At 36.2% G+C, this 24,390-nt stretch overlaps 3 protein-coding genes and 1 long non-coding RNA gene across 6 annotated transcripts in view; 1 reads left to right on the top strand and 3 right to left on the bottom strand.

Annotated features, from left to right (window-relative positions):
* LOC139149416 (D-aminoacyl-tRNA deacylase 1-like) overlaps positions 1–24,390 on the bottom strand; it is a 60,904-nt gene that overhangs the window by 30,884 nt on the left and 5,630 nt on the right. For all 3 annotated transcript variants that reach the window (XM_070721181.1, XM_070721180.1, XM_070721179.1), the window contains 4 exons: positions 11,800–11,890; positions 11,338–11,440; positions 10,773–10,905; positions 10,035–10,141 (listed from right to left, as the gene is read on the bottom strand). In XM_070721181.1, the coding sequence (XP_070577282.1) occupies positions 10,035–10,141; positions 10,773–10,905; positions 11,338–11,440; positions 11,800–11,801 (345 nt within the window). In that variant the 5' untranslated portion in view covers positions 11,802–11,890. The remainder of the gene's footprint in view (positions 1–10,034; positions 10,142–10,772; positions 10,906–11,337; positions 11,441–11,799; positions 11,891–24,390) is intronic.
* Positions 12,507–16,453, bottom strand: LOC139149418 (uncharacterized). The gene is made up of 6 exons (XM_070721182.1): positions 16,427–16,453; positions 16,115–16,154; positions 15,642–15,707; positions 14,772–15,022; positions 14,205–14,531; positions 12,507–13,580 (listed from the first exon to the last, which is right to left on the bottom strand). Exons 4-6 carry the CDS (start codon positions 15,015–15,017, stop codon positions 13,224–13,226), a joined length of 930 nt encoding a protein of 309 aa, XP_070577283.1. The 5' UTR covers positions 15,018–15,022; positions 15,642–15,707; positions 16,115–16,154; positions 16,427–16,453; the 3' UTR covers positions 12,507–13,223.
* On the bottom strand, positions 16,801–18,189 carry LOC139149420 (uncharacterized). Its single transcript, XR_011556112.1, has 3 exons — positions 17,958–18,189; positions 17,083–17,204; positions 16,801–16,816 (listed from the first exon to the last, which is right to left on the bottom strand). It is a non-coding gene; the product is annotated as an uncharacterized lncRNA (long non-coding RNA).
* On the top strand, positions 20,492–23,422 carry LOC139150541 (uncharacterized). Its single transcript, XM_070722979.1, has 5 exons — positions 20,492–20,708; positions 21,255–21,961; positions 22,512–22,597; positions 22,782–22,894; positions 23,404–23,422. The coding sequence occupies exons 2-5, from the start codon at positions 21,625–21,627 to the stop codon at positions 23,420–23,422; spliced, it is 555 nt and encodes a 184-aa protein (XP_070579080.1). The 5' UTR covers positions 20,492–20,708; positions 21,255–21,624.

The raw sequence follows: 24,390 nt of genomic DNA, 5'->3' as shown, positions 1-24,390 counted from the left end.
AATGCAACATGATACAGCTAACGGGGCTTTAATTGAAACACATGAAATACTATTTAAATTTTCATTGTTATTTATGAACATCCTGACTTTCCCAGAACTTGTTTTCTAGTGAATTACCCTATTCAACATAACCATCCCCTCTAAACAGATCCAGAATCACAGTTGATACCAAAGGGTTTGGGCCAAACCATGGTGGTTGAAAGGGTTAAAATGAATGCTGTTTACCCTGACTTCCTCTGCATCCCTAATTTTGGTCTAATGTTGTCAGTGAAAGGTGGGTATGATTTGCCTGGGAGGGGATAATGGCTGAATATGTCCAAAAGCGAGATTGCTAAAAGTTATGTATAACAGAATGTTTATGATCTTGTTTTGAGAAAACCAAATAATTTTTTGAGTGAGAAAGATTGCAACAATTTTGAAATTCACATTTTAGTTCTATACCAAAGCTACATACACAAGTTTTTTATTCCACCTTTTACACTGCAATGATTCCAAATTTCCTTCATTGAAGCATTTAAGGGTTTTTATATCTTACTGTAGAAGACCCTTCAGGAATAATTGTTTTGGAAACTCATGTTTTTACAGTGTTCTCCACATCTGGTGCTGTTGTGGACTCATTTCTTTATTTACAATACAAAGTTTTGCAAGGTCCTCCCCAATATTTATGGTTTAACATTCACATGGAGAAAGTTTGCACACAAGTTTAGAGCTTTCTCTTTTGAGGAACCTATACATCATAACAAATTGGTATAACACTTTGACATCAACAGAACATGTGTTTTCTGAGGGAATTGAGTTAAAATGACATCAAACATGTAAAAGGTCATAATAGGTAATGATCATACAGAAAACAAGATGACCTTTTGAGTCCACTGTTACATCATTGGTTTTGTTGAAACAAGTATGGGCATGTTTACCATATCAATTCAGACAATGAGAAATGAATGAGTTTACCAGCTGATACAGTTTATGCATCCTGAGAAGCTTCTGTAAGAAATTATCATCGATCATGCATCAACAAAGTTGAAAAATTTTCAAATGACTCACAAATAAAACCCGATGAAATTATGATTGTAAGAGATACTAATGAACAGAGACACAAGGAATTTTTTTATTTGATTTGGTTTGTTCAGCAAGATTGCGAGTAAGCTACACTGTATGACAAATTTTTATATGCAAACCTGCTGTTCTGTTGATGTATAAAAACTTGAACATTGTAGTGTTTTTCTGCAAGAACACTGAGCCACTTTCAGGCATCTGCAGACAAACAGACTTAGGATAAATAGTCAGTCAAAGTATCTATTAAACGTGCTCAGCTAGACCAATCTATAATCTAATTCAAATTTGTGAGAAAATACAGACCTGAGTTTCACTTCAGTTACTGACAAGGACATTTCATTCTCACCTCGCTTTTCTGGAAGGTTGTTCCCTGGATTGCATTTCAGGTCAAATTTTTTCCCTGATTGTCAACACAACAGACATCTGGGAAGATCATGTTGAAGGTGACTCTACATATGCCCTGCTACAGTGCTCTGGCTAAAGCCAGCCCTTAGCGAAATGCTATACTGAGCTGTGAATTTAAAATCCTTCCAATGAAAACAAAAGAAGTGACAATGCCCTCACCTCAAAATTTGTTACCTCTACCTATCTGTGCGTATCCATCGTTTACAAGTTTTGGACTGGAAGGACCTGGCTGGACACATCAGTGCATGTAAATTTGTAAAGACTTGGGCAGTTCACCAACTTTGTTAATTACAGCTGTAAACTTATAATTTTTAGAAATTTTCATATGTTGCATAATAATATCTTCATTTGGTCTGAAATATGCCCTGGTCATTGACAATCCACAAATTAAAGTCTTGTAGTAATGTCTTCTGCTGTTGTATTATTGCCATGAAGCAAATGGTTTACAGTGATACATTTAAAAATGGAAAAAAAAAGTACCATAATACTACATCACTGGCATTATATGGATTGATTCACTGTTGTACAGAAGAGCTAGCCCACCAATGTATAATTCATCTGTATGGTCTTTATCAGTTTCTTCAAGTCCTCTATAGGACTATAGATTGTACAACACCCTGTTTTGTTTTGTTTTTTGATGATTTCTTTTTAAATTTTTACTTTTGCCACTTTATATCAACCTTTCACCCCTATTTATAAATACAGGGGTCCAAAATTGTCACCATAAGCAATTAGACTGGACCACAGTGATGAAAATGAAAGGTGTTACGAAACTATCAATGGAAGTACAACACTGTGAATTTTCAGCTGAAAGAAAACTAGCATTGTTACTTTGCATAGGGAAACTAGCTATCAATGCAAAGAAATGAAGTGTCGACCACATGCAATTCATGAATATTGGAAACAACAGCAACCACACTCATGGACCACCTGTTTAACCCTGAGGCTTGTAAATTCTCAGACTCTGGGTACTGGGTGAAGTTTTATGGTTTCAACAGGAACGCTCTTGTCCCAACGAGGCTTGAAACAAAATGACATCCAGTGTAGTGATCAAAATCAAACCATTCAGTGCAGGAATTGCCTATTAATGCTATCAGGGAAAAAAGCAGAACAAATTTATTTTTAGAAAATGAAACAGATTAATGACTGTTTATTGATATACTGGCTACATAACAATATATAATGAGCATTTGGAGATGAGCAAAATACAATAACCAAAAGATAGAAATGTTTGCAAATGCCTGTGGATGATAAAATTTTAATTAAATTTCCTGTTTTTCTGACAAGCCTTCAGATTTGTGATGTTTTATGGGTGTTTACCACAAAATCAATTAAGTTCTATAAACTATCAAAAAAATAAATCACTGACACTGGTGGTGTCATGTGACCTGTCATGTGAGTGGCATCTGTCAAATATTCCGCACTGTAATGGTACCTTATGATACGTGTGTTGGAACACGTGTAATGTTCTAAATAGGCTTTTTGACCATCTTAGCTTGGTTTAAACTTTGTATGACCTCCTACAGACTTAAAAGCAGTGGGAGCATCACGTTACGCAGAAGGAGCTGCTGATATGTGTTGGATGAATGAAAGGTTTTACATTATCAGCTTTAATTGATGTCATTTTATCTGAGTAATGTCTTGTGACTCACTGATCTCTGCATCTTCGCTAGCTGTGGGTGACTTGTATGTACTCTTCAATGTGTGGAAGTAGTTTAAGCTGACATCGTGCCAATTCAAGGAAGATTTTTGATCAATCAAATCACGTAACGTTTGTACAATATCACAGATAATGCTGATCTACTCTCCATTTTGCCAATGGAAAAGATTTATTTGTATTCTGCCTGAGTGACAATATTCTTTGCTAAATTCTTTGCTGAATACTATTCATATGTACACTTGAAGCATGGAAACGTGCTTGCAAGTAAAACTCTAGCCGTGTCTTGTTTTTTTTTTTCAAAATCTTTTAACTTTACCCTGCTGCCATGTCAGAGAGTCAATTAGAATCTTACAGGGAAATGCACAGTTAATAAACCATCACTATTCTTAATCCATCACATACTCATATATTGAGCAATGAGGATAGACTTGCTCCATGATTTTCACATATTTTCTGTATCTGTGAGTTTGCCCAATTCAGGAGAAACTGAGGGAAACCATTTTATTTTAAGTTGACAAAGTCATCAGGAGTATTAAGATAGAACAAAGCTGAGGTGAACTCAAGTGGTATTACTGATAAAATTGTGTTCAAAACAGTCAGATGCCATCTGAATATTAAAAATAAAAAATTTCCTCACAAGTGAACTGCATATTGTTCATTCTCAGACTTGCTTTATTTTAACAGACAGGAACATAACCTGTTTTGGCAGTTACAGTTAAATGGTGTTGTTGCCTATGTCGCAGATGGAGAAAGATAAAATTGTAAAATGCATAAACACCATCGCTTATAAATAATGCAACGGTAGCTTTCTCTTGCTTTAAAAATTCTTGAGTTTATTCAGTTGGAAAGAGTGATGATATTTGAGAGTAGTGGTAAATGGCATGGTTCAAACCAATCTGGAAACATTCAAAGGAAAACCATTTCAATCCCCATTTTAACAAGTCATCGTTGATGACACAGTCCCCACTTGTTAATGGGTATTTTGATTACAGGTCCTCAGAGAGGATAGAGTCCTCTTCATTAGGTCTGTGATAAAAATACTTTTGAATGAATTCGCTTGATACATGTCTGAGTTATGGTTCAGGACATGAAAAAATTGTAACAAAATGGTCGCACAGTGGCCATATTGGATCGCATCACAAAACAAATTGATGTGCATAGCTATGACATTGGTCGATGTCCTTGTACCAACTTTGAATAAAATTGTCGAAACATGCGGATATGCCTGAGAAATGGCTCTGTACATGAAAAAATCGTAATAAAATGGCCGCCTGGCGGCCATATTGGATCGTATCACAAAACAGATTGACGTGCATATGTATGACATAGGTCAATGTCCTTGTACAACTTTGAATAAAATCGGTTGAGATATGCCTGAGTTATGGCTCTGTACATGAAAAATCGTAATAAAATGGCCGCACAGCGGCCATTTTGGATCGTATCACAAAACAATTGCCGTGCACAGCTATGACATTTGTCAATAAGCTTGTACCAACTTTGAATAAAATCGGTTGAAACGTGCCTGAGTAATGGCTCTGTACATGAAAAAATCGTAATAAAATGGCCGCCTGGCGGCCATATTGGATCGTATCACAAAACAAATTGACGTGCATATCTATGACATTGGTCAATGTCCTTGTACCAACTCTGAATAAAATCGGTCGAAACATGCCTGAGTAATGGCTCTGTACATGAAAAAATCGTAATAAAATGGCCGCCTGGCGGCCATATTGGATCGTATCACAAAACAAATTGACGTGCATATCTATGACATTGGTCAATGTCCTTGTACCACTTTGAATAAAACTGTTGGAACATGCCTGAGTTATGGCTCTGTACATGAAAAAATCGTAATAAAATGGCCGCCTGGCGGCCATATTGGATCGTATCACAAAACAAATTGACGTGCATATCTATGACATAGGTCAATGTCCTTGTACCAACTTTGAATAAAATCTGTTGGAACATGCCTTAGTTATGGCTGTGTACATGAAAAAATCGTAATAAAATGGCCGCCTGGCGGCCATATTGGATCGTATCACAAAACAAATTGACGTGCATCTGTATGACATATGAAGTAATCCTTGTACCAAGTTTGAATAAAATCGCTTCAGGCATCTCAGAGATATCTGCGTGAACGGACGGACGGACGCACGCACACACGCACGCACGCACGCACGGACGCACGCACGGACATGACCAAACCTATAAGTCCCCCCGGACGGTGTCCGTGGGGACTAAAAAGCTAAAGATTGCTGCGTTTACATGGAAACCTCTGGCGTCTAACTTTCCTATATCTCGTCCTTCAAACCTTCTCATTTGCCGTGAAGATCAAAATGCTCAGCGTGTTTCTGTTCTTGACAAATGCAATAATTAGATGCGTTGGTTAGTTTAAACAAGTCCGGCAGAGAATGCTTTTGGTGGAAAACAGTTCCATTTCCTCACCAAATTAATGGCAGTGAAAGGTGGACAAACACCGTCTAATGAAAGGCACACAGCAACTCTGGAGATTTAATAGCCTTAACTGCCATCGCATCAAAACTAATTTTAGAATTTTGATTGAATTTCACGATTCTATAATGGACCCGGTGGGGCGAGCTCACTGTAAAATGACAGTTGAATTACACTGCGCTTGTCAGGGTCTCATCATCTTCATTATTGCGGTCATTAGTGGGGCTTTGTGTGCTTATGGCTGAAATAACCACATTCTGCTGACCATGGTCACTTGATTACATTAGAGAATTGTGTGACTGATGTCAAGTCAACATCAAAAGAAATTATATTTGAGAAGCCACTCATGCAAACTGCAGTTATTGTGCAAATAGAATTCCTGTGTTTTTCCCCTGCAAAGCTTGTGGTGATGTTTAACTATCTCCATTGGAAATGCTTTTGCATGCCATGAATATCATTTTCATTTTTTGCATTGGTTTAAATACTCTTTGTAAAAGGTGGAATGTATCACCTGCTTTGGGAGCACTTGACAGATGAAACGGTATCATATCAACTAACAGATGATGTCCGGGCCATTATGAACACGGGAGTGCTGTTTTGGCGCCAAGAAATTTGGGGCTTGGAGTTGCTTTTGTTAGTGATCAGACCATACACATGCAGTGAAAAATTGATGACAATGACAATGGACAGTCAGTAATTGGCAACAGTAAAAACCTGTGGTGACGTCAGAGTCTACAGTAGCCATGCAACTATCTATCTCACTCTGAATTACGATCAAAAGATTGATTATGATACCGATGAAACGATCAATTCAGGATGAATAAAAACAATTTGCTTACATGTTTGTTCTTCTCTCAAAGATTCTGGGACTTCCCATGAGTGATATTATGTCATCGATATTGAAGGATGGATTCTGTAACACTAAACTTTTTAGAATAGGATACTTTTGAAGTGGGTCAACGTAAACCCACAAACAGTCCTCTACAAATACTGCAAGAAGGCTCAAAGGAAAGACCGCCCTGTCTATTAGGTGTGATGAAGTTTCTCACACGTCTCGAGGGCATGCACTTGAATACTGGCTGGACAATCCCTACGTTGCAGATTCCGCCTGTGAAGGAAAGTGAATGGTTTCTCAAGGATCTGCCAGGAGCTGATGGCAACTGACAGCCAGATGCTCTCACAGGGTTACCAACACCTGAGACAGGAGGGAATGGATCACTAGACAAGACAGGAAAGTCTTTCACACATCAACCTTTAATGCTCTTTCAGCCCGATGGGGACTGGCGTGAGAAATTCACTCTCTCAAAGAGCTGCCTCTTAAAATTGAAGTTTGGGAGCAAGGCTTTCATCTACAATGAAATCTTCAAGGAAAGGAGCAATCTGCTGCAAAGACACATGATGCATCTGCTTTGTAAATGGCCTCCAGAGGGCAGTCTTGTCACTTGCAATCAGTCAGTGACAATCTTGGAACACACTTCAAAGGTCGTCTGAGAGCAAGGTTATGCTCCTTCTTGTGCGAAGCACAGATCGATTACAGCGACTTTCCTTCACTTGACATGCCTGCCTGCAATTTGATTCTGCCGAAGCTGTTTTGGAAGGATGTCAGTTCAGGAAGCTCATCCCCTCAAACTGAAAAAGTTGTGTGGCTATATTTCCATGGGGGTAGTTGTCAAGTACTGCATACAAATGCCACAAGGAATCAGATATATGCCAAGACTTAAGTAAATCATGGGTGCAGAGAGACCTCATTCTTGCCAGAAATAGGAGGATCCTAGATCCGTGTATCACTATATCAGAATGCAACTATTTAAAAACAGAAAGGAAACTGTATATCCTAACCTACATGTAATAGACTGAATTCCATAAAAAGACATTTTTGTAGATTTTGAATTTACTGTAAAAAGAACAGAGCTATGGAGTGTAGTAGTATCAGTATTGGCAAATTGCTCCTACAAGACACACTGGCATTGCATTTTACATCTTGCATCTTAGAAATAGTTTTGTGTCCTGCTGTGATTTTTGTCCCCCTTTCTTGAGAGCTGTTTATTGTAACCCTCCCATCTACAAAGCAATCTTTTAGAGAATATGTTTCTGTCATTTTATTGTGTCTCTCTTTTACATCACCTCAGAAATACCAAATTGATAAGTCTACTCACAGACTCTGTATGTATGAGCCACCTGTAGCCTACAAAGAACCTACAGCAAGAAACTTTCAGTTAACCAACCATGTGGTCATAAAAAAGTTGAAATACAATAATTAAGTATTCTGATGGTAGTTGGCTGTATTAAGCACAGTGAATGTAAAATGTATCCACCCTTGCTCATTTAAAAATGGTTGGTTTATTCAATCGAAATGAAAATTATTCAAATATTAATATGTTTCCGATTAATTGCTATTTACAGTCCATTTAATGGTATTTACCCCATACTTAACTTAAGTACATAAGCTTTGTTTGCAGAGAGAGGAGCAGGCTTTCTACACTGAAGTGTGAAATGAGAAATTGATCCATATGTGCAGTCAATTGTGTGATTTCTACTTTACGTCAGAAGACCCCTATGCCCCACAGTACTGTAGATTTCCCATAATTCATTGTGATTTGTATCCTCGGAGATTCCTCAGTGAAGTCTACCATGTCTCCTATGTGTAGACAAATTCATAGACTTGTTGTAAAAATTCTGAAAACACACTTTTAAGCACACCATTCTTCTCAATTCTTAGTTTAAATGATTTGTGCAAAATTGAGACAGGAGATAGCATTTTTGTAAAATTTTCCACAGATCGTGTCTTCAGCCGTACAAAATGTGACGGAAAGTCAGGAGATGAGTTGCACCTATTTTATGAAATAAAAGGATATTGATTTTTTAGAATCAAAATGACAAAAGAAATTTGCACGCTAAGTTATCTGAGAGAATGACCCCTTTAGTTCGTCATAACTTGCTACCCAAAAGTATGGCATTTGTCGTACCTATAAAAGAATGTGACTTTTATGGTTGTTTAATGTTATTTGGAAACATTCACTGAAATATCTAAACGTACTTTTAGTAGATATTATTTAACAATTATCCTGATGCTGTATATTATTGCTTTTATGCAAAACTGAAAAAGTTAGAAGAAATGTAACCGTCAATGATACAAATCAAAGAGAATTGTGGGTAATTTATTGTAGTGTGTGCCCTTTGACTTGGTATACATACTTGGGCTTGTTAAAGAAACTGAAGTGAGTGATAACATTGCTCATCATATACTGTGTTATGTGTGAAATGACCAATTGAAATGTGTGCAATTACAGAACCCAATATTTCACTTCTTTGTAAAATACAGCAATACACTATACTAGTATTGAAGAGTCTGTTCCTATATTCTATGACAAACTAGCTTCAAAGAACTGTGGGTTTTTTTTCCAAACGCATCTTTCATTTGACCTGTTAACGTCATTCCAAGGTAGTAAGGCACTCGCATGGCACACATAGCTGCTGATAGCTGAAAGGTTTTTGTGTTAAGCATGATGTCAATCTGATCGAACAAAGGTGGCCGAAGAATTCTAACCTCTATCAACATTTATCAATGTGGAAGCAAACACAGACAATGACGGTTCAAATGGGACAATGCCACGGTTCAAATGGGACAATGCCACAACTCTTGCCTGAAACAACATTTGTCTCTATATTATTCCTTTCATGAACATCTTTCATGAAACCAGTGAAATGAAATGGGGAGATCTTTCTTTCGCCAGTGTGATTTCAATTGCTACATCAAATGTTATAAAATCAACACAATGTCATGGAGACACCAATCGTCATCATTTCATTGCTTTCTCCTCTTAAAAGACTCACCTGAGATGAACATCATTGATCTACTCAATACATGTAATGGGATGTAACTAATTTGACTCAATGGATTCATTTGGGAATAGAGGAAATTTCTTGATGACAATGATGAGAATTGTGGCTCGGCTTGCTTCTTTGCAATGAACAATGTGTAAGTAAGCACTGATTCAGAGTGTCTCTCAATTTTTGATGAGAAATCTCCTGTGTGTCACCATACTGATTCATGTGAGTACACTAACAGTGTTGGTAAATATGAACTGCAGCAGTTTCTGATGTCTTGAGACACGGTGACCGTGCTTGAGGTCTCAGCATGAGAAAATTGTTTATTCAAAATATCACTGTTACAAAAGTGCTGTATTGACAAATATTACAATCTGCACACTGCTACAAGTTCATGTTAATTTTTGATTCTTGATCAATTAACAGTTGTCCTAAAGACTTTAAAAATATATTTAAACAATACGTCAATAATCAGATAACTCAGAAAGGGCAAAAAATCTCTCACTAGATCTTCTGCTATTTGGACAACTCCATGCTTCACCAGCAGGAATCTTGCATCAAATGTTTAATACGGACTACAACAAAGGGATGACATAGCAGATTTTGTCAATTGCTTTGCTTAGTTACTTACATTTTTGGTCTTTTCTGTAGTGTCTTTTGGAAGTGGGCTATCTAGTTGAATGGTGACTGGGCCATCATTTTGTATATGTACCTGCATATATGCTCCAAATTTACCGTCTGGAAAATTTGGCAAATATAAACGGAATATAAATGCAATATTAAAATTTGCATTTAAGTAAATAGTAATTCACAAAGCAAATGAGCGAGAGAGATGCTAAAAAACACTGATAATATACATATAGACACATATGAATCTAACATAAAGAACACCATGGTACCGGTATGTGATATGCCATTTATGTAAATGGCCACCAGAGGGCAGTGTTAATATATCAAGCACAGTCATTTATGGTACTGTATTCCACAGCAGCACTTCAAGATACATCAGGATGTAAAAGGCTGTAGATTTTTCCAAAACACTTTACAAGATATCAATGATACCAAATGCACAAGAACACTGTACAAAGCACAATCAATCAATCATGCAGTTTGTATATGGTTAAAAGCCTCAAGCACACACGTTATATGTACCGTTTACAAAGCATGTTACAAGATGCTAAATGTACACTTTGTATAAAAGTAACGACTGCCATTTTAAAGTTTCTTCACCATTACTATAATATTCTGGCTCCTCTCATCACTGTGAAGGTGCCAAAGATAGGAAGTGTAGCATGTCCCACTCTCATCTATTTGTCAAAATCAATGAACAGACTTGTGACATTCTGGCTGAGTTCTACACTGAACTCACCTTTAATAAGGTCTGGTTTGTATTCCTTTTTCAGAGCAGCCAAGAACTTTTCATAGAATGCCTGGGACTCGTCTCCACCCATTGCTAAATGGTAATCTGGTTTATTTCCTTTTAAAGTACAACACAACGTAAACTTTGAGAGGGAGAGAAAGAAAGAAAGAAAGGAAGAAGAATAATTCAGAAAACTGGAAAGCAAACATTTGATCTCCAAAAATATATACCAATATAATAAAGAGGTCAGTTGCTTCATTGATGTCACAGTACATACAAATAACTCAGAATACTTGATACATGTTGCTTTGTTTCACAAACAATTTCTGCATGAGTGGAAAATAATCATTATCACTACTATCACTGCATTTCCATCTTTGAAGGTTACTTGTGGTATCTTTTTACACACTGCTTTACATGTTTTAGTTATTCAAGAAAGTGACAAGAACTTTAGTACGGACTTGAATATATTTAAAATTGCTTGTAATAACTTGATGAATGTTGGATGAAGAAAACCAATTGCAAATGGAACATAGAGCGGGATTCCTTCTTTTTGTGTCTTTCCTTCTCTTACCTGGCTAACACATAATATTTCATAATTTTTGTCTTTAACACTCTTCATCCATCGCTTCTGGTTTTCATCTTCAAATACTCTCAGATTAAGTATTTTCCTCACCCTGCATAAAGAATGCCGATGTGAATGAATGATTTGTGTTTTTGCAAGGAACATGTAAAGGATCTCTCCAGTAAATGTTAACTATTTGCTGATATATGCGAACATATACCCTGTAACTTATGTATGAATTATATTGGAAAAACAGTTTTGTATATCTACATTGATAAAGGGTAAATAAATCATCATCAACATTCGCAGATAAGCTAATAAGCTGGTATTTCAACATGCTTTGGGGGAGTTTAACAGGAACTTACTATTGCCATAAAAAAAGAAAAATTGTGAAAAAATCATCAAAAGTTACAGCTACATGTGCCAGCCCTTTACCATTGCTATTTTTGGCCTCATGTTAACTCTACTTACATAAACTCTATTTCTTTTGGTGTATCATTCTTGGAAATCCCTACAAGTACACAGAGCCCTCGACCAATGGAACTTATCAGCTCATCTCCAACTGTAGGTAAGGAAGCAAAGAGAAAATATTTGCTGTAAGGGTCTTGATTTGAATGAGGAGATGAATTCTTTCCTCGTCTCCCTCTTTTTTCTCTCTCTCCCAATACCCTTCCATCAGGCCTCATCTCAGCCTTTTTTCTCAATCCCCTATGCGTGCATGCATATGCAATAGTGCTGTTCACGGTTACAGGTTTGTTACTAAATACAGCTGCATGCACATGACATCAGGCACTTCTGCTTGAAATAAGGACAAATTTTATCAATGTTGCATGCATGGCTGTTTTTGCAGCTTTTGCACTCTGAGTTGTGAATGTCTTTTAGTATTCACTGTTACACTAGCCACCTTCTAAAATAAACCCTCTAATTCTAAAGTATTTTTTACTGGTCAATTCTAGTGTTTTTTTCAGTTAGTTTTGCCATCAGTTAATGCTACTGACAAGGAGATGGCCAAAAGTTAGAGAAATCTTGGCCATGTTTGTTCAAAAAGTCAAAAACCCTATTTTAAGGGTTATTATGACATTAAAATTGTCATAGGTTATCATTTTTTTTTAATTTAGTCTGTGAAGCAGAATGGAAAATATGTAAACTTACATTACAAAAAATACTGACAAAGACTTATTTGTTTTCCATATTTATTTGAATTATTACAATGACTCAGAGTTACAATTGAACACCAAAAACCTTTTTTGAAAATGTACCTCAACACACCAAACAATTCTTGTTTGACAAGGTAATCTCTATTGAGATATTGGTAAACTTGAAAGAATAAAACACAGTTACCATAAAGGGATGGAAATTCCTTATACCTCTTCACACTCTGAGCACCATGCAACAGTACATGTATGAAGTGTCACAACAATACAACATGTCTCGGCAAAACCGAACTCAGTCGTCATAAGCAGGTAAAGTCTAGCAAAACCAAATTAAAAGTCTTGGTACACACTTTGATGTGCGTTAGATATCAGTTTCATAAAATAACTGTGGTTGGTCTGAATCTGTCAGTCAAAATCACGTATCTTTAAATGCTCAAAGTCAAAATGTAACTTGTTTGTTGTACTATTTTTATTTTCTAAGAGAGATGCATGAGCCTTCATAGGAAATGAGTCAATTCATGTGATAAATATCACAGTAACATGAATCAAAAGGGAACAGAAATTCCTGTTCCCCAGAATATATTTTATTTGCATATAAGAACATGAATATGAATGGTTTGGATCAAACAACAACAGCCAGTTGTGAAGATGTAAACATACGAACATCAAAGAAACAGCAGGCAAACATGCACAAATTATCAGATTCAAATCCTGGCATAAACTTCGTGAAATTTTGTGTTGTTACACCTTATACAATTGTTTAAGCTTCTCCTTAACACTAAGTTTGAGATGTTTATTTCTGGTGAAGTCAAAACCTGTTAGGAGAATATTCTGAACTGGAAGCGTCTCTAGCCATGGTTCTGTGCAGCGTCTGGAACGCCTTGATAGGGGTTTCCACTTCGTTGTCCAGCTACCATGCCACCAATGAACTGTCAACGAGTCATCTTCTATGGTTTTAATCTCGCCTATCAGTGGTATCTCTTTCCAATGATCTGATGTGGCAGCAACAAATTGACCAACCTCATAAATAGGCCTGTTCTCATTTTGAGAACAGCCTGCATCTGTGCCTCCAGTTGCCCGGCGTGAGCCTGTGTACACCTGCAAATAAGAAACTGGAATTTTAAACATTATGAAAAAGAAACCAACAACTCTGTACATCAATGTCATACAGGGGCAAACCAAACCTTCAGAAATATTGTGTTATTCTTGGAAAGGGCTAGACAAGTTGTTCTCAAGCTCGAGGACAGCTGAACTTGCAAAACCTTTGAAAACTTTGTGTCATCAAGGCCTGAAAATTTGCATTTTTTCCTGCTAATCCCTGTTTTTTTACTAGTCCATCTGTAAATTCCAGTCTGGTCTATAAAATTTACATAACAATTAGACTAAGTATGAAATCTTAAAAGTTTGTAGTCAATGATTGCTATGAGCAAGATTAGCTCACACTAGAGTAAGATTTCAAAAAGGCTTGTGCGTTATTCTCTGTGAAACAAGTGTATGAAATATCTGTTATTCCTATGAAGCAATACAGAAAGGCCAAAGTTGATACTGTTTATGTTGGGCATAATTCTGCTAAATTTTAAGGGCATTTAGAGATTTGTGTTCAACTTGAGTGAAGCATGTCTTATTGATAGTCGAATTCTGTACAAGTATCTTGTTTGTAACTATTTGGTCATCACACATATTCACATAAAGTATACCTTATTTACATCAAAATAAACTGACCTCAGTGGTGGCATCCACATGGAGTGCTCTTTGATGTAGCAGCAGTAGCTCCTCTGATACTTGAGGTGGTTGATCAACATTCTCTCCAATACCAGTTCTCAACTTCTTTTCTAAGATGGTTGGCAGTGGCCATTCAGCTGGGTCTTGTTCAGACAACAGGTCAGGTAACCGTTCATCCAAGAATTCATCCCACCATCTCTTTTGTTGTTCACTTACAACCCTTACAGCACTGCTGGTGAGGAGTTTAGGGATGTCATCAAGCAATTTCTCGTAGTTCATTTTGGTACTTGACGGTATTACCAATCCAGGTGTCCCAGTTGGTTTTGACTGTATATTTTGTGTTTCACAAAAAAGAAATCACAATATGAAAATTTCCTGCATCACACAAAGAGAAGCTTCAGTTTTAAGTCTATTTTTGTTGGTTGTTGTCATGTGATATTTTCAACAGCTTTTAAGCTCAGTTTCACCATTGGATTTATTGTCCAACCATTGAGTTTACATCTTGGATATTCAACATACAAGTTAACTTGTGTCCAGAAGATATACAAAGAGAAAGTACAAACCAACCTTTAGAAGTTTAATGGAATGATTATCTGGCAACCACTCATTATCAGTACTCCAGATTTTGTATTGTAGTTGTGCAGAACCACATTCACCTTTCGATATTTTAAAGGCATGTGGTATGGAGTGTTTGTGCAAGTCAGCACACACAGGATGAATCCAAGTACGGATATCAAACATCTTATCCAACAGCTGTACATGAGACCCAGATTTGGAGTATCCCGATTCCAAGACACCAAGGACCAAATTCATCAACTCTAAATCAATTTTAAACAAAAATATTTCATTAGAAAATTATATTGAATAGTCTGATGATTTGGAGTGACATCTGCAGGATTGGAATGACATTTGCAATTGAAAAATGTTACAGCATTAAAAATGTGAACACAGCACTGAACTTTGGTAATACACTGTATATGTTTGTAACCAATTACTTAAAGGGATCAGAAATTTCCAATCCCTCCTCTTAAATGTATAACTCATGAAATTATCAGGTCTCCGTTATAGCAAGATACCTTACTTAGATTTAAGAGGAACAAAAGTAGCCATTGTTTCTTTTAATAATAAATCAAGTGTAACTCAGTCATTCAAAATTTTCTGTGTAAGGTTTAACCCGTAATTAGATAGCCGTTGTCAACTTTTGACACATTCCACAAAACGATCTGCTTTATATCTATTGAAATTACATAAAATGTAAAAGATATTTTTATATAATTTTGAACAAAATCTGGAAGCAGTGTCATGATACACATTTTGGGTTCGAAAAGGAAAATTGTGTTAGTTAAAATGACATAAAAGTATGAAAAATATTTGTATAAAAACTAGGCAGAAAAATGTGTTGGTCAACGGCTTTACTTGAACTTAGAAGAAACTCACCCTCAACAGTTATAATATTCTTCCCACTTATGTTATTTGCAATCACACTGAAAACCTGGTCAATATCTGTCAAAACACAGAAAAGACAGAATTAAGGTTGCATATGAGAAAGGCAAGAAGCTTTCTTTACATGCAGAAAAATAAAATGGATCAGATTTTTCCAGAACATTTCACTCATTTTACTCAGGTAACCGTTCATCCAAGAATTAAATAGATGAATATAGATGAATTTGTCCAGCTCCAGTACATTTACAGCAATTTATAGTTTTTCTATTGGATCAATTGGATTACAACATAGTTGTCAAATGCCAAAACATGTGCAAATGAGTGCATGTTTTTAGTGTTGCATTTATTCACATTTGTGCTTGAGTCCATTTGATTTGTGGGTTTCATAAATTCAAGTTAATCAAAGGAATTTGATGGTTAATTTGGGAAGGTATTGAGTGTGGGGTAAAAATCAAGAGAACATTTACCTTCATGGGTATGACCGCGGAGAAGAAAATTGACATAGACCTGAAATACAAGAGAAAAGTTTCATGAAAACTGCAGTGTTTGTCATGCTTTAAGAGATATGTCTGTTAGATGTGATATTTGAAATGACTTAAAATATTCCATTTTTGTAGTTTTCTGCCATAAGACATAAATGAAGGACAAAAACAATGTTCAAATTTAAAAACTGTGATGCCAAATGTGCATTTGGAACCGTTCAGAAAAATACTAAACTAACCAATTCTGTTAATCGAATTTGAATTCAAATTCTATCCATTGTTAACAGCAGCACTTACCTCCTTGAAGATTCCTTCTTCTACTAATAGACCAAAGAATGAGAAAACAAATTATTTTTGTTTTCTCTGAAACAATTGTCGAACTGGAAAAATGCTGTATCAGGGATATGATCTACCATCAGGAGGATGTTGAGGATGATATTCATAGTTAAGTTGCTATCATGAGGATAATGCAGAAGGTCAAAAAATCCCAGAGCATGTCGACCATGTACCAAGGCTCCAGTTAGATGGGTTCTCAGTTGCCATAAACTACTGGTGGCTTTCCGAGTCTGTGTTAATCTTGGAACAAACAATTTATTTTGATCCATCCCATCCAAGATTACACTCAGATATTTATCTGGCTGGCTTCTTCCAAGTTCACGATGGTCAAAATAGGTTTGTCTTTCAGACCTTGAAGAGATAAGAAACACATTTTTACATGCACGTCTATCATTAACAGCAACGTGCAAATACATGTAGGCATGCATTTCATACATGGAGACAATTCATTCTCAGTATTTCACTGAATGTGGTTACAAATATATTTCAAAGGAAGTACTCAGACATGACCACTTTGTAGTTCATATGTACTCTCCACCGTGTTGTGTGATACACTGGCTCTAATCTCGTATTGATCATTTCACTATTACTAGGAGCATATTTCAAGATATACTTACACATTAACAGCATTGTGTTCTGCCATTAGTTTGTCAATCACAGTTCTGAGTTCTGGATCCATTGTTTTAGCTTTTTCCTCTTTGAGTGCCACACAAACATCACACTTTGTGAAGCGGTTTTCCTGATACATTAAAGAAACTCAGTTAAAAGATCTATAAATATGTGATCAAGAAATATGAGAGCCTTACATGAATTATTCACAACTTTTTAGATGTGTTGAAAACCGTCTTTAAGTATGGTACGGTTCACAAGTAGCTTTGAATTCACAGTGATGCAGTGGTGATTTATCAATGTTTTAGGGGTCAGAAGTCATCAAAGCCCACAGACCTGCTGCAAATATGTACCCAAAGGCTTTATCGGCTGTTTGCTATGAACACAGACTTGCATCGTTGATGTCACTTGCAAAAACATGGAGACCTTATATACATTTGACTAAATCAACCTATACCTTCCTGAACATGACTCTGTTAGTTGCGGATTAGGAACGTACACATGTAGGTTGGTTTAGTCATTCAAATTGCATAGGAATTCACAGGTTTGTGAGTGAAATCAAAAACACAAATCAATTCTACATGAATACTGGATTAATTAAATTATTAAATTTATCTTACTTTTTGGATATTCTTGCAAAATTTACATACTCAATATATGGAACATAAATTTCTGATCTCATATCATATTTTGCATACCCAGTAGATATCATCAGAAATTACTAAATGTGCAAAAGGGAACAGAAATTTCTGACTCCAATACAAAAACGTATTCAGAATAAAATACAGTATTGAACATTGGAAGAATTCACCCTCATGCCAATCGCTATTTGAAAGTTGTAACAGTCACTGGATAAAGTAAAAACACTAGCACATGTACTTACTGGTGGAATCTTTACATGACCGAAATGTTCATTCCACAAACGGAGGAATTGTGAACAACACACCACATTTTGTTGTGTTTCCTGTCTGGCTGATTGTGTCGCTTCATCAGATTTGAAAGCTGAATAGACTGCCACTTTTGTCAGAAATGATGGTAGATGAATTTGAAGGATATCAGGCATTTTGTCTCCAATTTTGTTGAAATAAGCCCTCATCCATCCTAATGCAGTCAGAGTTTTCAGTGATTCCATCCAGATCTATGGCAAATGCTATCTTCTAGAAAATATTTCCCAGCTTTATGTGCTTTATGGGCAACAGTAAATGTTCCATTAGGAATATTGTGTGCTGTCAGCCAAGCAGATTTACAAACTTCTACACCTCTCACAATGAAGATTGTTTTTCCATCAGAAGAAGTGTTTGCGATAAGGTAATCTAAAATTTGCTGTACCTGAGCTCTTCGTTGTTCTGTTTTTCCAAACAAGTGCTGAGCCACAACAAGATCTGCCTTACTTAAACGTGTTTTCAAGCAGTCCATTTCACAGCAGCCACTCTCAAGTGCTGTAAAAATAATAAGGATTTACATCAATAGACTTTTAAATGAAATTTTTTTATGTGACACAAAATGCACATGAATATGGAGTATCCCAGAGCAATTATAGGAGTGGTGTGTCCAACTCTTTATTTTTTGGTAAACAATAGCAACTCATTACCATAACAATTACTTTGTTATTATGCAAATTATCCACCACTCTACCAGAAAATCCTGGAGAGAACACTGAATTATGGCAGAGAAGTTGTAGTAAAACATAACTATTCTATTCAAAATCATGATAATGGCAAATGCTTTGCATTTTTTGAAATTTTCATGTCCTTTTATACATACCTGCAAATGGATTGCTATTTAGGTGCCTTCCTGCAGCTTCTGACTGAGATGACTCACACAAGTTTTGATCTGCAAAAACCATATGACAAAAATATTACAGGCCTCAAGCAGCTGTCACTTGTTGAAAATGAATTGGCTTAAAATTTCAAAACATGTTGTTTATCCCATCACTAGAATATTGTTTGTGTGTCATATGCATTAACATTTTTAAAACATGTAAATTTTATATCCCATCACAAGAATATTGCTTGCACTGTTGGATTCATGAATCTGCATTAAAAGTTGAAAAATTTGTGTTTTTAAATATACTTAGTATTGATAAGATTTTAGATTTTAGCAGAATTCTACATGTTTAAAGTTTAAATTTGTGAATACAATCTTAACTTCAAGCTTACCTGTGCACTGAAGTGATTCATCACCAGATGATGAGTCAAGACATTCCACAGATTGATCAGAATCACAGCTGCTTTCACTAGTATGATCCAATGTGTGCATCATTTTCCTTGCTGGGCCACAATCATCATCACTGTCTGAACTTATCACACAGACATCTACAGTTTCACTAGAACTATCACTGTCAAGATCTATCACAACATCATCAGTGCAGCTGTCAGCCATGATGTTGACTGGGCAAGTGTGAATCGCAAACTGAACAACTTTCCCGCCTAAACTGATGAGCTGCAGTTCAAATTTCCCGCCAAAATTGATCACATGACATTTACAGTAAGAAGGTTGCATTACCCTGAGCATGTGTGCTGCACATGAACACTGCATGCTTCATTCCTTGCTACTAATTGGTTAACAGAATGTTACACTGTAACATGTCAAGTGAAATGGGGGTAAAAGTGTTTCATGGATCTTGTTTCTGATTGGACGGTGCAACATTGTGCCAGTAACTGACCAATCTGGAAGAAGTGTCAGCCAGGGTACTCAAGCATTTGAAGCTAGGCCATGCAGTTAGTAACTGGACATCCATGTGTGCACACCTTTCATTTGTTCTCAAAATTTTTCAAGATTTTGCTGGAGTGGAGTGGATAATTTTGACGGTAAGTTAATATATTGTTTTATGCTCCACAAACAAAATGTGTTGTTGAAAGGTGCATGTCAGTAAGGATAAATGTGCCAACCCCACTGTATGAATTTCTGCACCCTATGAACAATATTTCCCGCTCAAACTATGTGTGCTTGTGAGAGAAAATAAGTCTTTCAAAAATGCATTGATTCTTTACTTTGAGTTTTTGTTTCCGACTGTCTGATATCGTAAGCATGTTTCAGATAATAAATTTATTGAGTCACTGTGTGGTTCAGTGTATCCTTTCACTAACAATTGCGATTTCAGAAAACTATTGAGTCAATTTCAAAATTTGCTAATTGAATCATCATAATATTCTATTCAACTGTCACAGAGAATATGAGTCATGACTCAAAAACAGGCTAAAAAGGCAAATTACTTTCATTTATATTATTCTCTTACATTTTCTGAACTGAAATTTACTAAAGTTTATATCTTTTACAAACTGATTTGTATGTGCAAGGGCGGTTCTGCAACAACTTATAACATTGAAAAATGAAAGTTTTTCACACAAAGTTATTGAATGTTGGATTTTAGAGGAACTGAGTTGTTTTATTTTTCTGCAAATGAATTCACTTTATCAGTGTTTAATATTGTATTTCATTGTAGATGCCAAAAGGAGTATCATGGATGTTGGATCATTGTGCATGTGGGGAAAACGACTTGTCGAATAAAGGAATATACATATTTGCAAAGAAGGGCAGTCGTTACGAAAGAAGAAAGGACAGGAAAGGAAACACGATTGGAGAAGTTGTCAGCGCTGTTGGCAAAAACAAAAATGGGGAAGAGAGGATCACAGTAAGTTGACAGTTCCTATAGAATTGAAGTACACAATTGTGAGAAATTTAACTCTTGTTGGCATAAAAGCAAAATAATTTGCCATGTGGACTTTGAAAAAAAATGACAGTACATGGATAAAATCACATGCAAGGGTCCAACGGAGCATATAGAATAATTTTGGGTAGTTCTAATACTTATATGTGACTTTGCCAATGTAGTCTTACTTGTACTTTCTCATAAATTCTTACAGTCATAAACCAATAGATGCACGTACTGCACATGTAGTGGTGGCTTATAGGTGCTATCAGTGATTTAAAATTCATAACTTGTACAATTTCAGTGAAAGGTGTTGGAAATATCTGAAACTTTTTTCATATGCCAAATCAATGTCTTTTATTTAATCTGTAGTTTATCTCTATTCTTGGACAAAATTATGCGAGTAAACAGATGACACATGTGTCAGCATACTTGGGCTCAGAAATTTCTGAAACTTTTTTAAATATGATGCAAGATTCATTGCAAGCCAGCTGTGATTTTCTTCTGACAACCATTTCAATTATTTAGTTTCAGACAGTTGATGCAGGGGACAGCGGCCACCCACAGTATTTCATGTTAAAAATGAAATATTTCAATTTTGCTGCGAGTGAAATTTCATGCAAATTCAAAAACTGTACGTCAGCAGGAGAGTTTGCCCTGTTTTTCAACAAAGTATATGGAAAAGAAGCAGCTGAAAGTCAACATTCACAGGATGCAGTCAGCAGTCTATCAAATGATGATGGTGACAATGATGAGGATAGTGGAGACGAAACAGGGAGTATAGACAAAGAACCTCCAAGAAGAAGATAAAAAGAAAACAATAGGCAGAAGACATGTCAGTAAACGACCTGTGGCAATAACACCAACTGAAAAAAAGGACCATAAAGAGACTAATGACATGAACTCAAAAGAGTTTCTTGAATGGATCAATCAGGAGAAATCAGTTGGTGTACACCAAATAGTAGTAAAGTCACTACGCCCCCCATCAGCTAAACACACCATCCGTGAAATTAGACTGGACTATGTCAAACAAATCGAGGAGGCTATAATGAAAAAACCAGCCACACTCCTAGCCCAACCACTGTTAGGGATTGTGTCTGATATTGCCAGCAAAGATGCCTTCAATCCAGCCTTGGTCAATGGGTACAACATCAATATAATTGGTGGTAATCATCGTAGAGAAGCACTTCAAAGACTGAAAACAACACCCGAAGTGCCTGTGCTTCTATATGTGGGTAAGTTCATCTTTGATGTCACTCCTCAACTTCTAATTGAATTAAAACATCCAAAATTCAGTAAACCCATTGAAAAGTTAACAAATATAAAAATATGTCTCCTATTTTTCGCATACATATATACCAACTGCATGGTTTATTGTCCTGACTAGAATTACTATTAATGATAATGAATAATAATAAATACAGCGTGTATGCTGATGTGCAGCTTGAATAAGCACTTTCTCTGATTGGTCCATTTTCAATATTCACAGCCACGTAGGGAGTCTATTTGTATTGTTTTCATTATATTGGTCAGATTCAGCTACCCAATTGGGTCAGATCTTATTCAGCGCTGCACATTAGCCAATACAGCGTGTATGCATTGTCAGCATGGTCATATGTAAATGATGTGCTGTCAAGCTGAAAATCAGAGTTTTAAACATAATTTGATAGTATGGAAAACAAGGACCTGAAGTGTTAATGTTTAGAAGAAATGTGTTAATGAATACATTAAAGGTCATCTACCACTATCAGATTTGATTCTCTATACTTTTCATTATAATTCCAGGTTGTACAGATGATGAGGTGGTCCGTCTGGCCAATTTACACAACACAGTTGCGCAGACTCTAAAGTTTTATGACACCATTGAAAAGGTATGTATTTATGTACTAGTAGTCTGTACCAGTATGTACTGTTATTACCACATTGTCAAAACCATGGCATCTAAAGCTCCATGTATTCAGGCATCAAGACAAAAATGGAGCTGGACATCACTTAGTTTATAACTGTCTTTAGTTGGCATGGATCTTCTTTAAAACACTAAACTTGCTGTTACAGGTGATGTATTGCCGAAAACTTTTATTTGAGCTTTCAAACCAGACCTCTGAAGAACCACCAAAAGGAAACCAACAAAGTGGAGAAATATGTGTTCACAGCATCTGGAAGAGAAGGTAATCTAGTATACTTTGTGTGTACTCTTCAACAAAATTTACTCAGATTTCTCATAACTTTTAGCTTTAAGGGAAGGCTGGAATTAGTTTCCTAGCTACTAAAAAGTGTACCGTAGATGTCATGTTTGTGGCATTGACCTTTGGGAATTCTTTATTTTTGTCCTAGTGCAACTGCAGTTTACTTGGTAGATTACCACGAACATGATAAACGCAAAGTGTGCGTACATTCCTGTTCCTGACACAGCTGTTATGTGTGCAATCAACAACATATGAGGTCACAATACATTCTAAATTGTGATTTCAGAGACAGTGCATTCATCTTGCTGTGGGATAAAAGTAGTGATCTAAAATTGGTACATAAGGTATAAATCATGGTAAATAACAAAGAGAATCACTATGCCTTAGGTAAAAGGGACTGGAAATTTCTGGTCTTTTTTGCACTATTATTTTCTATCAATTCTACCCAAATTTTTCACTACATCTTTTCCATCTTTTCTTTTTATCTCCAGGAAGTATCTCTTGATCTGATATTTTTTATGGCTTCACTAAGTTCAAGATGCTACAATCTTGTAAGAAAAATAGATGAACTTTACAAGGATGCCAGAATCAAAGATCAAAACTGAAGAAAAGGGAGTCTCTCATACGAACCGCAGTATCCCTGACTGCAAATCTACCAACTACAAACCACTTCGTAATCTGAAAGAAGAAGAGCAGTACAGTCTTCTCCAAAAAGTTGCTTCATTGGAATATTCATTTGATGAGCTCCGTGAGGCAGCAAGAGATATGAAAGAAATGCGCTATGTACAAGAATGCTTCATGAAGAAAGTTGGAGAAGAGGATTGGGAAACAGTCACTACAAGGTATAGATTGGAATAGAGGGTTAACAAGTTATTTTCAGAAGTAAAAGACATTACTGATCCGATCCAACCCTAATTTCAACTAACCATCAATTTAACGTCAGTATTAAAGCGAAATAAGTCACCAGTACGTGTAAAAGTATGCATGATGTCTTCAGAAAGAAGACTTGTAAGCTAGCCCATGGGCTTGGGGTAAGGATTTGCTCACCCCTATTCACTATGAAAATGATTTCACTTGACAAAATTTATTCATCTTTGAACAAGTAAACATATACATCCCATAGAAAGTAGCTATAACAATGTACATATTCTGTACATGGTTTAAGTCAGAAAGTAAATTTGCCTGAAGTGTCAGATATTTCTGAAACCTTTTTGTCAATTAATTTCAGATTTCCTGATCACACCACGTATAATGCCTTGAAATCATTCAAAGGAATCAAGGACTTGGAAAAGAAACCACCAGAAAGTTTTCTGAGATTTTGTGTCAGAGCAGTGAATATATCAGAGGGAAAAGTTGCATCAACTGGTGATGACCATGTGATCGATCACCTGTCATGGTAGCACCATCACTATAGTGAAATACAGTAACAGCCAGACATCACTTCTAGAATTGAAGGAAGCCTTGGTGAGACAAGAAGG

This window comes from Ptychodera flava, chromosome 14 (assembly GCF_041260155.1).
Source record: "Ptychodera flava strain L36383 chromosome 14, AS_Pfla_20210202, whole genome shotgun sequence".
In the NCBI taxonomy this organism is placed as follows: domain Eukaryota; kingdom Metazoa; phylum Hemichordata; class Enteropneusta; family Ptychoderidae; genus Ptychodera; species Ptychodera flava.
The sequence above is the reverse complement of the archived record's forward strand: the minus strand, read 5'-3'. Positions and strand labels throughout refer to the sequence as shown.

What these genes read in the sequence shown, in the direction of transcription:
- LOC139150541 (XM_070722979.1), top strand. Translation starts at nt 21,625, where the DNA reads ATGAACTCAAAAGAGTTTCTTGAATGGATCAATCAGGAGAAATCAGTT. An exon ending in GCCTGTGCTTCTATATGTGG is followed by an intron (nt 21,962 to 22,511) that starts GTAAGTTCATCT and finishes TTATAATTCCAG; the next exon opens with GTTGTACAGATGATGAGGTG. An exon ending in TTTATGACACCATTGAAAAG is followed by an intron (nt 22,598 to 22,781) that starts GTATGTATTTAT and finishes TTGCTGTTACAG; the next exon opens with GTGATGTATTGCCGAAAACT.
- LOC139149418 (XM_070721182.1), bottom strand. Translation starts at nt 15,017, where the DNA reads ATGAATTTGGTCCTTGGTGTCTTGGAATCGGGATACTCCAAATCTGGG. An exon ending in ATTCCATTAAACTTCTAAAG is followed by an intron (nt 14,532 to 14,771) that starts GTTGGTTTGTAC and finishes CAAAATATACAG; the next exon opens with TCAAAACCAACTGGGACACC. An exon ending in ATGTGGATGCCACCACTGAG is followed by an intron (nt 13,581 to 14,204) that starts GTCAGTTTATTT and finishes TCTTATTTGCAG; the next exon opens with GTGTACACAGGCTCACGCCG.